Raw genomic sequence first — 15,305 nt, 5'->3', positions numbered from 1 at the left:
TAGGCCTCGCGCGCGCGCAGCACATAAAAGCAGAGGCCTGTACGTCGGACTCGCGCGCGCGCGAGCTTGATTCTCGCGCGCGCGCAGTACAAAAAATTTGCGCCGAGCGATAACTTTCAAAAATTCATATCTCGAGATCTAGCCGTCGGATTGAGCTGAAATTTGGACAGCAGCTTCAAAAATCTTTAAATTTAATCTGAACGGTGGAGATTGGATTTCAATTACTCTAAAATTAAATATGATTTTTAGATCAAGGCTGCTCCGTAATTCACTCTTCAAAATTCCATTTTCCTAAAAATTAACCCAAGGAGTGAAATACACACACATGCACTAAAACACATAAAAACACATAAAAATAATATGAATGCACACAAAATAGACATAAAAATAACATGAAATAATGCATACAAAATGCACTTATCACAGGGCTGTGTTTCAAGTGCAAGAAGCCGGATCATGCGGCGATGGATTTCCCAGAGTTGAGGAGGCCTGTGCATGGTCGTGTGTTCGTGATGCAGGCCGAGGAGGCCGACCCAGACACTACACTTATCACAGGTAACCTTTTAAGCTTTAAGCTTAGAGTAATTTAAGTGGCTCATTGATGTATACGAATTTAAGTTCCCATATTCGGGTTTTTATTTTGTGGTATATGGCTTGTTGAGGGATTTGACTGTATGAATATTTGCTTTATTCATTTAGAGTTTGATGACCTTGAACGAGTCTGAGTAGAACTGGTGTTATTTAATTTCAATCTTTCCGTGGAGGTAACCCCCTTTATTGCAGGAAGAATTGTTGTAGCCGGTGTGGCCACTAGAGCCTTGTTAGACTCGGGGGCTACACACTCCTTTATTTCGAAGACTTTTGTCCTTAGTAGGGGTATTCCGTACGAGATTTTGGAGATTGGATTTGCAGTGACTATCCCATCAGGGGAAGAGTTATCCACCAGTAGACTCGTGAGGAATCTTGAGCTTCTATTGCAGGGACAATCAGTGGTGGCAGACTTCATAGTTTTGCCTATGCCCGAGTTCGATATGATACTTGGGATGGATTGGATGACAAAGAATTCAGTGGTGATTGATTTCCAGAGCATAGCAGTGCTAGTTAGACCTGAAGGGGAGGAACCCTTCTGGTTTGAGGCAGTTAGGAGTTTGAGGAAGGCCCGAATCATATCCTCCGTGCAAGCTAGGCAACTCGAGCTTGATGGATGTGAGTTGTTACTAGCCAGCTTATCTTTGACAGAGCTGTCAGCACGTCCGACCATTTCAGATGTGGACGTGGTCAGGGATTTTGAGGATGTTTTTCCTGAGGATGTTACGGGCATTCCGCCTGATAGAGAAGTTGAGTTCTCTATAGATCTGGTTCCCGATACCGTGCCAATTTCTAAGGCACCCTACAGATTGGCTCCCACAAAAATGAGGGAATTGAAAGAGCAGATTCAAGAGTTGCTTGATAAAGGATTCATACGCCCTAGCTTTTCTCCATGGGGTGCACCGAGAGTCTAAGGCTGTGCATAGACTATCGAGGGTTGAACGGGGTAACAGTGAAGAACAAGTACCCCCTTCCTAGGATTGAGGATCTCTTTGATCAGTTGCAAGGTGCCGCAGTATTTTCGAAGATTGATCTCCGTTCAGGTTATCACCAATTGAAGGTGAAGGAGTCTGATGCGTGCAAGACAGCGCTTAGGACTCGTTATGGACACTAAGAGTTCCTTGTGATGCCGTTCGGGATGACGAACGCGCCCGCGGTCTTCATGGATCTCATGAACCGTGTGTTCCAGCCATACTTGGATCAATTTGTCATCTTCTTTATTGATGATATCCTCATTTACTCAAAGAATAGAGAAGATCATTCACAGCATTTGAGGACAGTCTTAGGAGTACTCCGAGAGCGGAAGTTATATGCTAAATTATCCAAGTGTGAATTTTGGTTGGACAAGGTACCATTCTTGGGTCATATCATTTCCAAGGATGGAGTGGACGTAGATCCCTCCAAGGTTCAAGCAGTGAAGGAATGGTCTGTTCCAAGGAACGAATCGGAGATCCGCAGTTTTCTCGGATTGGCCGGATACTATCGGAAGTTTATCAAGGGCTTTTCGTCAATTGTTGTGCCCTTGACAGCATTGACCAAGAAGAGTGCCAAATTTGTTTGGAGGCCAGAGTGCCAAGAGAGCTTTGATGTGCTGAAGAAAGCTCTTACGTCGGCACCAGTGTTGGCCATGCCATCAGGGAAAAAGGTGATTTTGTGGTTTATACTGATGCTTCCAAGTTGGGACTGGGAGCAGTTCTTATGCAGCAAGATAGGGTTATTGCTTATGCCTCTAGGCAGTTGAAGGAGCATGAGAAGAACTACCCTACTCATGATCTAGAGTTGGCAGCAGTGGTGTTTGCTCTTAAGATTTGGAGACACTATCTCTATGGAGAGAAGTGTAAGATATCCACCGACCATAAAAGCCTCAAATATTTCTTTACCCAGAAGGAATTGAATATGAGACAACGGAGATGGCTAGAATTGGTGAAAGACTACGACTGCGACATTAGTTACCAATCACCCATTTTGTGTCAGAATGCTGGACATGCCAGCAGGTCAAGGCAGAACATCAGAGACCTGCAGGATTGCTTAAGCCACTCCCTATCCCAAAGTGGAAATGGGAGAATATTACCATGGATTTTGTTGTTGGCTTGCCGAGGACAGTGAGAGGTTCAGATGCTATTTGGGTTATTGTAGACCGTCTCACTAAGTCGGCGCACTTTTTGCCTGAGGAAGACCTTCACCATGACTCAGTATGCGGAGTTGTATATCCGGGATATAGTCAGACTACATGGTATCCCTGTTTCCATAGTGTCTGATAGAGACCCGCGGTTTACTTCTTCTTTTTGGAAGAGTCTTCATTCCGCTTTGGGTACGAAGCTTCTATTTAGTACCGCCTTTCACCCGCAAACGGATGGCCAGTCTGAGAGGGTGATTCAGATTTTGGAAGACCTTTTGAGGGCTTGCGTTATTGATTTTCAGGGTAGTTGGGAGTCGAGGCTACCGCTAGTGGAGTTCGCATACAACAACAGTTTTCAGTCCACTATCGGCATGGCTCCCTATGAGGCACTCTATGGGAGACCCTGTAGATCACCGGTCTTATGGACCGATATTGGCGAGAGATCAGAGTTAGGACCGGAGATTGTTCAGCAGACTGCCAAAGTTGTAGCCAAGATCCGTGATAGGATGAGGGCTGCACAGAACAGGCAGAAGAGTTATGCTGATCATAGGGGGAGAGACTTGGAGTTCTCAGTGGGTGATCATGTCTTTATCCGAGTAGCTCCCTTGAAGGGCGTGATGAGATTCGGGAAGAAGGGTAAATTGGCTCCGAGGTTTGTTGGGCCTTTCGAGATTCTTGACAGAGTGGGGACGTTAGCCTATAGGGTTGCTTTACCGCCTAATCTGGCTGGTGTGCACAACGTTTTCCACGTATCCATGCTAAGGAAGTATATCTCGAATCCTTCTCATGTGCTGAATTTTGAGTCTCTTCAGTTATCTCCTCACATGACTTATGAGGAAAGACCTGATCTGATATTGGAGAGATAGGAGAGAAGACTCCGTAACAAGACTATTCCGATGATTAAGGTGAGATGGATGAATCACTCGGAGGAAGAGGCCACTTGGGAAGCGGAAGCAAATATTAGGACACACTACACAGAGCTCTTTGGTAAGTTCTAATTTCGAGGACGAAATTCCTTATTAGGGAGGGAGGAATTGTAGTGCCTGAAATTTTCATGATTTAAATATTTATGCCTAAATTAATTTTCAGTATTTATATTTATATTTTTGAATGTCTTGAATTTAATTGCTTAGTTTTCTTTAAGAGCTAGAGTTGCTCAATTTGTTAAGTTATTTATTTAAAAATGCTTGAGTAAGAGGTTCCCGGTTCTGGCAAGCGGTGATGGAGGATTCGGCGGTTAATTTTCAAGACTTTAATTTTTAGAATTTTAGATAAGAAAAATGGAGGTTTGGACCGAGAGTTTGACTTTTTGAATTTTTCGGGTGTTAAAGGCCGCTTTTATCCTTTTCTTGAGATTATTTATTTACATTTCAAAAATTTGAAATTTTATTAGACCCGGATTGATAAAGATTTAATTTAAACACCTTGACTTGAGATTTTAAATTTAAGAGTTTTAAAGGTGCATAGAAGTTGAGGTAAAGTTTTAGCTAGTGTAGCATTTTTATAAAGTGTACTAGCACCTTTAATACTTACACCTACACATATATGTATACACCTTTACACTTAAAATAAAACACAAAACAATTTCTTAAAACCCTAGACCTAAAAGGCAAGCCCTAGCCGCCTCTAACCTCTCCTCTCCCCCTTTACTCTCTCGGCCGACCCCCCCTTTAACTAGCCGCCGCCGCCTCCTCCAGCTGCCGCCGCTGCCACCGGAGCACCGCCTTGGGAGGTCTTCACCTAGCTGGCCAAAATCCCAGCTCTCTTCCTCCTTCTTGCTTTTGATTTTTGGGGTAAAGGCTAGACAATGCAAGTGTTGGCTTTTCTTTGGGCATACAAGTTAGCTACATAGTTTTTCCTTCTTGTTTCTCGACATATTTCGAAATGCTTAAGATTTTCAGTTGGTAAGTTTCGAATTTTTCATATTTTTCAGCATGATGATATGTCATTTTCGAAAATTGATGTATACTTTGAGTTTAAAAGATTACATGGTGATTGTGATTGGAAAGTTGAAGAGTATTGAGTGGGCTAATTGCATTCACACCCCCTGTGAAAAGTCTAAAAGACATAAAACCACCTAAGAAATATTAATAGGCTAATGCATCCCTCAGTTTTTTAAAATGTAGCACATTTCACCCCTATGTTATACAAACTCGGGCACATTTATATCCTCTCATAGGGGTTTTTATGCTAATTTTTTTAAAAACATAGGGTCTAACATGCTATTAATTTTACACAGGGGGTTTTATGCCTTTTAGACTTTTCACAGGGGGTGTGAATGAAATTAACCCAGTATTGATTGCATATGTTGATTTTCGAAAATTCCAGAAGTTGTATGTCTAAAATTTCGAATTTATATGGTGGAAGGGCTGTAATTGATGTGAGTTTGAACTATTTTAATGATTTGCATTGAGCATGATTGAATGTTTATGAGTTTGTTGCATTTCGAAGTATGATCGAGTAAATTTTGAATTGTGGTGTTGAAGTGCATTTGAGGGCTGCCAAGGTGTTTGTGATAAGTCCGAAGAGAGTGTTTTTGGTGTGTTTGGTGGTTTGGATGGGTGGTAGAGGCAAGGATATATGATTGGAGGTGTTTTCACAAGGTAGTTATGTGTTTGAGTGAGCTTGGTTTAGGCAGGGCAGTTGGGTTTTGGGGCAGGGCAGGTTCTGGGAGAGACCTGGGAAGGTCATGGGCTGGTTTTAGGTCTAGTTCATGATGTTGTGGTCATGTCGGTATAAAATGGGCTCGTTTCGGATAAGTATTTAATAAGTTATGAATTTTTGAATTCGAAGTGTCGGTGCAGAATTTTTGGGCAAAAAGGGGGCTGTCCGGAATGGGTTTGTTGGCAAGTTGCATAGGCTGTCAAATGAGGTTGAAATCTGGTCATATGGATTTTTTGGAGTGTTTGGAGAGTGACGGTTCGAGCGGGGTCGCATTTGGTTAAGGGGTGATAGAGTTAAGAGATTTTTGGTGCGATTGCTCAGGTTGTTGCCTCGAATGTGAGATGTAGAGTTAAGGAATGGGTTGACACTTAGGGGCAGACCCTCATTCACCCATTACCCATATTTTGTGTTGAGCATTCATTCATGAAAAGGCATACACGTGTTTACTATTAAAGGCTTGGCCTTGGGTCGAGCAAGAAGTTATAAAGAAAGGCGTTCTTTAATTGCATGTTAAATATTTTGAGTCGAAGTCAAAGAAAGAAAGGAAAATATTTTTATGAGCAAGGTGATTTGATTGTGACGAGACAGGGTATTGTGGGGTGGGGGATGCCTCACTCCCTTGCCAAATAGACGGGTAGAACGAGACCGGGAGACATCCCGGGATCCCTACCAAACTAGACGGGTAGAGTGAGATCGGGAGAAATATCGGGATCCCTACCAAATGAAGGAAAATGAAAGAAAAAGGGATAAGTCGCGTCGAGAAAAATCTTGACGTCTTGCCGACATAATGCATTACAGCCATTGATCGATCAAAACAAAGGGTCACAATTCAAGGAGCTAAGTTTAAGTTTAAAGTTGAAATTTCAGATTCAAAACTGCTTTGACTCGTCTTATTTTATTTAGTTTATAGCAAAAAGCATGATGAATAGTTAAGAAAGGAAAAGTTAAAAGATTCATTGCATGTGTTCATTGTTGGAGATTGTTTTATTCCTCATGCATCATGTACATGTTTAGCTAAACTTTCAAAGGTATAGCATGTACCGTATTTTGAGTATGACTGTCTGTGTTTTTAATCTTTGTTATTATACTGTTTATGCTTGCTGAGCCATTAGACTCACTACGCTTGCTTGTTTGCCAGGTGAGGATGAGATCGTAGGGACCGAGGGGCAGGACCTTTGAGACGAGGCACTTCGGTGGTGCAAGGCCCTACGACCGTTGCTATTTTCATGTTTCCGCACTAAGTTATGATTGTAATAAAGAGGTTTAAACATGTGTACTTTTTATGATAGTCAGGATGTGTTTTCCTTGTGCTTGGAGTTTTACTTTTTATGATTCGAAGTTTGTTATCGCTATTTTCTTTACAACCGTGTGGGGTTGTTTTACTTCGGAGTTATGGTTATCTTTTATCGCATTTATGACATTTTTGTTTTTACATGTGGTTTGAGGCAGGGTGGCTTGTCTATTTACAAACAAGTCATGACAATTTTTTTTAAAAATTCGTACTTTCTTTTATTATTTGATTGAGTATAGAGGTTAGGGTCGTCTCACTTATGCTACAATATCTCTAAGTTTAGACGTTCTTTTAATTATATACATGTCTTGTCATATTGTCCCTTACCAACAAAGTTTACGGAATTGATTAGTCATTTTTTTTATTTTCTTATACGTAAAACTCGATATCGTCTTTAATATTATTAAAAAATAATCAGTAGATATGATTATTTAGGATTTCTCGTCCCCGTCCTCGTCCACGTCCCTGCAGGACCAAATCTCTATCCTCGTCCTTACACCCGTTTTTATCTAATTGAGGAACCCCAACTCCAATACCGCAAAAGAATAAAAACTCATCGTAATTCTCACCCTCGCTCAAATAATTTAGGAGTGATAATGGGAAAATCGGATTTGTAATGGAGAACGTTGTATTATTTCAATTGCATAACTTGAAAAAATTAATCTTATTATATATTGATACATACTTCTATGATTTTCGTTAATTGTTTATATCTTTTTCAACACTACATTGTCAGATTTGATATCACCCACCACAAAATCTTTGCGAGAAACTTCTTGAATCTCTGGCACAAGTTGTATGAGTATCTTGTGTACGGTGGTCCCTTTGAGTTTTATTTTTGTTAATCATGATTAGTTGTATCTAATTTGTATTCAAACACGATTACAAAATATTTTTCTAATTTCGAGAGAAACTTGGAAATTTACAATCACATAATTCATGACTATACTAAATTGTTCTTTGTTGTCACTAGGGGTGGGCGTTTATTCTCAGGTATCGCGTACCCAATCCGACCCGATCGGGTCGGATAATTTTTAAACTTGTCGGGTTCTGGTAGAACCTGAACCCGACAATTTTATTTTCGAGTTGGTGTCGGGTAGCATATTTATTACCCGATCGGGTTCGGGTACCCGACACAAATAATCCCAATACTAATATAGTGTACACCAACACAAGTCTAGATCTATGTCTCTCATTTAACCGTTGGGAATTTCTGATTTCTCTCAAAAATCTCTTCTTCCTCATTCTGAAATTCTCGGCTATGGAGTGTGCACCTCTTGTTCCATCTTATCTTCATCCTCACTTGAATCTGAAATTTATGGGCTCTTGAGTCTACACCTAATGCTCCATCTCTTACCGCCTCTTCCCTCGTTCTCACATTCTCCTATTGATGCAAATTTAGCTACTCATTTCCAAACCAGAAAACTAATACGAAGAAGGAATAAGACTGCGAGATTTCAAGAATCGGTGTTGCAAATGGGGAGGCTTGTACGTGGAGATGTGGAAGAAAACACTAACTAACCAATCAAGTCAAGATGCTATAGACTAACGAAAACTTCAATTTATTTTCTCTTATACTTTTATGATGTTCGTCAATTTTTTATATCTTATCCAACACTACATTGTCAAATTTTATATCACCCACAACGAAATCTTTGCGAGAAACTTCTTGAATCCTCGACACAAGCTGTAGAAGTATCTTGTGCATTGTGGACCCTTCGAGTTTCATTTCTGTTAATCACGATTAGTTGTGTCTAATTTGCATTCAAACACGATAAAAAATTATTTTCCTACCTTCGAGAAAAACTTGGAGATTTACAGTCACTTAATTCATGACTATACTATATTGTTCTTTGTTGTCACATTGTATCTCAATTAAGAATAGAATATTGGGTGCATCATCCAAGCTACTATGTGCTTATCTTTCATTCTTTTCATTGAAATTTTTTCATTACTAACTAAAGTTAGTTCTTAATCAGTACATCTAACATGATAAATAATAAATTTTAATTTACCTCCCAATAAAATTTTTGAGTTTCATACACTTATACTGCAATATTTCTACGTCTATACGTTTCTTTAATTATATACATCTTGTCGTATTGTCCTTTAACAGCAAATTTTATCGAATTGATGAGTCATTTCTTTGAGTTTATCATGCTTAAAAACTCGATGTCGTTTTTAATATTATTAAAAAATAATAATAAATGTATATGATTATCGAGGATATCTCCTCCCCATCCTCGCAGCACCAAGTCCCTATCCTCATCCTCATACCCTTTTTTTAAATCTAATTGAGGAACCCCAACTCCAATACCGCAAAAGTGTGAAATCTTATCGTAATTCTCACCCTCGCTAAATAATTTAGGACCGATAATTGGAAAATTTGATTTGTAATGGAAAACATTGTATTACTTCAATTGCGTAACTTGGTAAAATTAATACAATTATATGCTGATATATACTTTATGATGTTCGTCAATTATTTATATTTTATCCAATAATACAGTGTCAGATTTGATTCACCCACCACGAAATCTTAGCGAGAAACTTCTCGAATCCTTGTCATAATCTGTAGGAGTATCTTGTGCACGGTGGTCGTTTGAGTTTTATTTTTGTTAATCACAATTAGTTTTGTCAAATTTGCATTCAAAAACGATAACGAATTATTTTCCAACATTTGAGAGAAACTTGGAGATTTACAGCCACGAAATTCATGACTATACTAAATTGTTCTTTGTTGTCACATTTTATCCCAATTAAGGATTGACTATTGAGTGAATCATCCAAGCTACTGTGTGCGTCTCTTTCATTCTTGTCATTGAAATCTTGTCATTAAAACTAAATAACTAAGATTAGTTCTTAATCAGTACATCTAACATGATGATATATTAATAAATTTTAATTTACCTACCAATAAGTTTTTTGAGTTTTCATACACTTATACTACAATATCTCTACGTTTAGACATTCCTTCAATTATATACAACTTGTCATATTGTCCCTTACCGGCAAAGTTTATCGAATTGATTAGTCATTTCTTTGAGTTTCTCATACGTAAAAATTCGATTTTGTCTTTAATTTTATTTAAAAAATAATAATCAGTCTATATGATTATCGAGGATATCTCATCCCCGTCCGCGTCCCCATCCTCGTCCTCACAGGATCAAGTCGCCATCCCCGTCCTCATACCCGTTTTTATCTTATTCAGGAACCCCAACTCCAATACTGCAAAAGATTGAAAACTCATCGTAATTCTCACTCTCTCAAATAATTTAGGAGTGATAATTGGAAAATATGATTTGTAATGGAGAACATTGTATCACTTCGATTGCGTAACTTGGTAAAATTAATCCAATTATATGTTGATATATATTTTTATAATGTTCGTTAATTGTTTATATATTATTCAACATTACATTGTCAGATTTGATATCACCCACCACGAAATCTTTGCAAGAAACTTCTTGAATCCCCGTCACAAGCAGCAGGAGTATCTTGTGCGCGGTGGTCCTTCGAGTTTCTTTTTTGTTAATGACGATTAGTTTTTTCTAATTAGCATTCAAACACGATAACAAATTATTTTTCTACATTTGAGAGAAACTTGGAGATTTACAGACACGTAATTCATGAATATACTAAATTGTTCTATGTTTTCGTATTTTATCCCAATTAAGGATAAAATATTGAGTGAATCATCCAACCTACTGTATGCGTATCTTTCATTCTTGTCATTAAAATCTTGTAATTAAAACTAAATAACTAGGTTAGTTCTTAATCAGTGCATATAACATGATGAATAATGAATTTTAATTTATCTACCAATAAGTTTTTTGAGTTTTCCTACACTTATACTACAATATCTCTACGTTTAGACGTTCTTTTAATTATATACACCTTGTCATATTGTCCCTTACGAGCAAAGCTTATCGAATTGATTAGTCATTTATTTGAGTTTGTCATACGTAAAAATTCAATTTCGTCTTTAGTTTATTAAAAAAATAATCAGTCTATATGATTATCGAGGATTTCCAGTCCCCGTCCTCATACCAGTTATTATATAATTCAGGAATATCCAAATCCAATACCGCAAAAGAGTGAAAAACTCATCGTAATTCTCACCCTCGCTCAAATAATTTAGGAGTTATAATGGGAAAATCGGATTTGTAATGAAGAATATTGTATTAATTCAATTGTGTAACTTGGTATATTTAATCAAATTTTATGTTGATATATAAGTACTTCTATGATGTTCGTAATTGTTTATATCTTATCCAAAACTACATTGTCAGATTTGATATCACCCACCACGAAATATTTGCGAGAAACTTCTTGAATCCTCGGCACAAGCTGTAGGAGTATCTCGTGCATTGTGGACCCTTCGAGTTTCATTTCTGTTAATCACGATTAGTTGTGTCTAATTTGCATTCAAACACGATAAAAAATTATTTTCCTACCTTCGAGAAAAACTTGGAGATTTACAGTCACTTAATTCATGACTATACTAAATTGTTCTTTGTTGTCACATTGTATCTCAATTAAGAATAGAATATTGGGTGCTTCATCCAAGCTATTGTTATCTTTCATTCTTTTCATTGAAATTTTTTCATTACTAACTAAAGTTAGTTCTTAATCAGTGCATCTAACATGATAAATAATGAATTTTAATTTACCTCCCAATAAAATTTTTGAGTTTCATACACTTACACTGCAATATTTCTACGTGTATATGTTTCTTTAATTATATACACCTTTCCATATTGTCCTTTAACTGCAAATTTTATCGAATTTATGAGTCATTTTTTTGAGTTTATCATGCTTAAAAATTCGATGTTGTTTTTGATCTTATTAAAAAAATAATAAATGTATATGATTATCGAGAATATCTCGTCCCCTTCCTCGGAGCACCGAGTTGATATCCTCATCCTCATACCTTTTTTTAAAATCTAATTGAGGAACCTCAACTCCAATAAATTGAGGAACCCCAACTCCAATACCGCAAAAGTGTGAAAACTTATCGTAATTCTCAACCTCGCTAAATAATTTAGGATTGATAATTGAAAAATCGGATTTGTAATGAAAAACATTGTATTACTTCAATTGCGTAACTTGGTAAAATTAATCCAATTATATGTTGATATATACTTTATGATATTCGTCAATTGTTTATATTTTATCCAATAATACAGTGTCAGATTTGATTCACCCACCACGAAATCTTAGCGAGAAATTTCTTGAATCCCCGTCACAAGCTGTAGGAGTATCTTGTGCATGGTGGTCTGTTCGAGTTTCATTTTTGTTAATCGTGATTAGTTTTGTCTACTTGCATTCAAACACGATAACGAATTATTTTCACTACAAAAAAAATGGCGTTTGCCACGATTCTAGCGTGACAAAAACCGTGGCAAAATTGAATTTGCCACGGTTTACTGAAACCGTCAGGAAAAGCATCGTGGCAAACGTTTGCCACGGTTAAAAAAACCGTGGCAATGTATTGCCACGTTTTTTATCAACCGTGGCAATAAGTTTCCACGGTCACCATAAACCGTGGCAACTTTTGCCACGGTTTTACTTAAACCGTGGCAAAATGTGTCATGGTTAGTTTTAAACCGTGGCACAATTTGTCACAATTTAATTAACCGTGGAAATATTTTAATGTTTTATATTAAAAGTTTTCACGGTTTATCCTAACCGTGGAAAAATTTTAATGTTTTATATTAAAAATGTTTATTTATATATATTATTAATCAATAATAAATATTTAATATTATTAACGGCAACAGCGTCATGACGGCGGGCGGCGGATAGGCGACGGCGGCAGAGCTACAAAAGTGTCCTTACAAACACAAAAAAACCCCATTTAATTGATAAATCACCAAAGACAAATTAATACATAAAAAAATTTAAAAAATAAACTGACTCACCAGAAGCAACGACAACGGCGTCCTGACGGCATGCGCAGGCGGCGGCGACGGCAGGTCGACGGAGTCCAAGTGAAATTGGCAACGAAAAAATGAAAAAACTACAATAAAATGAAGCCTACAACACGTATATCTGGAATATCATATTATTTAGAGTGATAGATGTACAGAAACAAGCGGCGACGGAGGGCGGAGGTAGGGTTTCGCAGAAGTAGGGAAAGAAGAAAAGGGAAGAGAAAGAAGAAAAGGGATCAGGGAGAGAGAATATATTATTTATTGCCACGATTTAATTAAAACCGTGGCAATATTGTCACGATTTAACTATAACCGTGGCAATATATTCACGGTTAAAACACAACTGTGGCAACGTATAATATATATTATTTAATTAGATTTGTCACGGTTAAAAGACAACCATGGCAACGTATAATGTATATTATTTCATTAGATTTGTCACGGTTTTAAATAAACCGTGGCAATATTGTCACAGTTTATTTTAAACCGTGACAATATTAAATAATTAATTATTTTGGACACATAGAATGAAATTTGCCACGGTTAAATAAAACCGTGGCAAAATTTTTGCCACGGTTTTAACTTAACCGTTGTCTATTGCCACGGTTTAAAAAAAACCGTTGCAATACTTTTGCCACGGTTTTAAATTAACCGTGGCAAATGGTGACGGTGTGAAAAACCGCGGCAATTTGTCACGGTTCAAGTTAAACGTGGCAAAGTTTGCTCACGAATAAATAAAAACCGTGGCAAATTGTCACAGTTATAATTAACCGTGACAAAAATATTGCAACGGTTAGACCAACCGTGGCAAATTGCCACGGTTCTGGTTAACCGTTGAAATTTACCACGGCTTTGATAAACCGTGGCAAAGTTTGCCACGGTTTAATATAAACCGTAACAAATGCCGACATTTTTTTGTAGTGTTTCCTACATTCAAGAGAAACTTGGAGATTTACATACACGTAATTCATGATTTATATAATAAAATTAAACGATAAAAAACATTCATACTTTAAGATAAAAATATTTATAAAATAAAATTAATTAAGATTCAATCAAATTTGATAATTATTATGACTAATTTTGAAATAAATACAATTAAATTTTATGTGTAATCAAATTAAAATAATAATAATTTTTTTAAAAAATAATATTGTACGAATACAAATAATTAAGATGAATATTTCTGCAAAATAATTTTTAAAAGTATAATTACAATTTATATGAGTAATATTAATTAAAGGCATATTCTAAATGTTTTAGAGTGTTTTAGTTAACATATAATTTTTAGTAAATCAAAATTTTCGATTATTAAAATATGAAAAATTCTCAAGAAAATAATTATGAAAAACATTAAAAAAAAACTATAATTTGTATAAATAATATTATTAAAGGGTATATTTGAAATATTGTAGAAATTTTTATATCATAAAATTTATTTTTATTAATTTTTTAAATGGAGAGGTAATATATAAGCATAATATAAATAAAAATATCAAGGAAGTAGTTGTTATTTTCACATTTATTAAGGGGTATTTTGTAATTGTGAGAAATCTCAAGAGAAGTCAAAATAATTAACCCGTAACCCTGTGACAACCAGAATAGGGTGAACTGTTGCAAAGTGAAATCTAATAACAAATTCTGAGGAGTCTGTATCAATTTCCTTCTTCTATTTTGATGGAAAAATTGTAAATGATAGGCTGTTCAATTCTTGAAACCATACACTAGATTATCGGGCCGGTAATTTGTTGGTGGGGATAATTGCTTTAAATTTATAATTTCAAATGATTTTGTGTTTCTTACAATATGGTGAGTAAGTGGAGTGATTACTTCAGTGAGAGCATGCAAATACATCAGCCGTTTCCAGGGTGGCAAGTTTTATCGTGCGATATTTGAGTGGCCTCGTACAGAATATTAGGGAAAACTGTAAATTTGGTTTTGTATGTTTGTCACTTTGCGATTTTGGTCTTCTATATTTTCATATTTTAGTTTTAGTCCTGCATGTTCCGATTTTTGGCAATTTTGGTCCCTTTTCTTTGAAAATGCTGACGTGACACTGTACACGTCATCTCCACATCAGCACTGAATTGGTGCTACGTCGGAAAAAAGACTAAAATTGCCAAAAAAAAAATAAAGATAGCGGACTAAAACTAAAATCTGAAAATATAAAGGATTGAAATCACAAAGTGACAAACATACATGACAAAAAAAAAATATTTCCCCAGAATATTATGTGGTGAAAATATGGGAAACTCCAGCTTGTTTTCCTCGAATAAGTTCACTTATAAAGTTAGCGATATGGTTGTTTTATGTAATGAATAGATTTGAGATATTTGCATTGCGTTTCATGTTTGTAATTTTATTTGTGTAGGATGAAATCATTTTGTTGCGCCACGCAAGGATGCTTAGCCAATATATATTTTGCTCAAATTGACACAACTCCGACGAGGCCACTATATATATTTATGAGAAATTAGTTATGCTACGATATATTTAAGCAAAATATTATGATTCATATCTTTTTGGGAAAATTTCATAATATTGTATATTTTTTTTAACAATATAATATTTTATATTTGCTTCTCTGTGATATTGGTCATCTACATTATCAAATTTCAATCTTAATAATATATTTTTTTCGATTTTTGGTAATTAAATTTACTCATTTTTATCAGAGATTGTTGTAATGACACTTAACATGATAACA

The 15,305-nt window shown here is 36.2% G+C and overlaps 1 protein-coding gene across 1 annotated transcript; it reads left to right on the top strand.

Moving 5' to 3' along the window:
- The first annotated feature begins 464 nt into the window (after nucleotides 1-464).
- LOC140878513 (uncharacterized) lies at nucleotides 465-3,573 on the top strand. Its single transcript, XM_073282112.1, has 6 exons — nucleotides 465-555; nucleotides 784-1,385; nucleotides 1,472-1,603; nucleotides 1,835-2,233; nucleotides 3,010-3,241; nucleotides 3,308-3,573. The coding sequence occupies exons 1-6, from the start codon at nucleotides 465-467 to the stop codon at nucleotides 3,571-3,573; spliced, it is 1,722 nt and encodes a 573-aa protein (XP_073138213.1).
- Nucleotides 3,574-15,305: the final 11,732 nt, after the last annotated feature.

Source organism: Henckelia pumila, chromosome 2 (genome assembly GCF_033568475.1).
Source record: "Henckelia pumila isolate YLH828 chromosome 2, ASM3356847v2, whole genome shotgun sequence".
NCBI lineage: Eukaryota > Viridiplantae > Streptophyta > Magnoliopsida > Lamiales > Gesneriaceae > Henckelia > Henckelia pumila.
This window is presented reverse-complemented; position numbering and strand designations above follow the sequence as displayed.

Coding starts and splice junctions, on each gene's coding strand:
- LOC140878513 (XM_073282112.1), top strand. CDS start 465: ATGGATTTCCCAGAGTTGAGGAGGCCTGTGCATGGTCGTGTGTTCGTG. Junction 1,386..1,471: donor ATACCGTGCCAATTTCTAAG/GCACCCTACAGA, acceptor CATACGCCCTAG/CTTTTCTCCATGGGGTGCAC. Junction 1,604..1,834: donor ATCAGTTGCAAGGTGCCGCA/GTATTTTCGAAG, acceptor ATTTACTCAAAG/AATAGAGAAGATCATTCACA.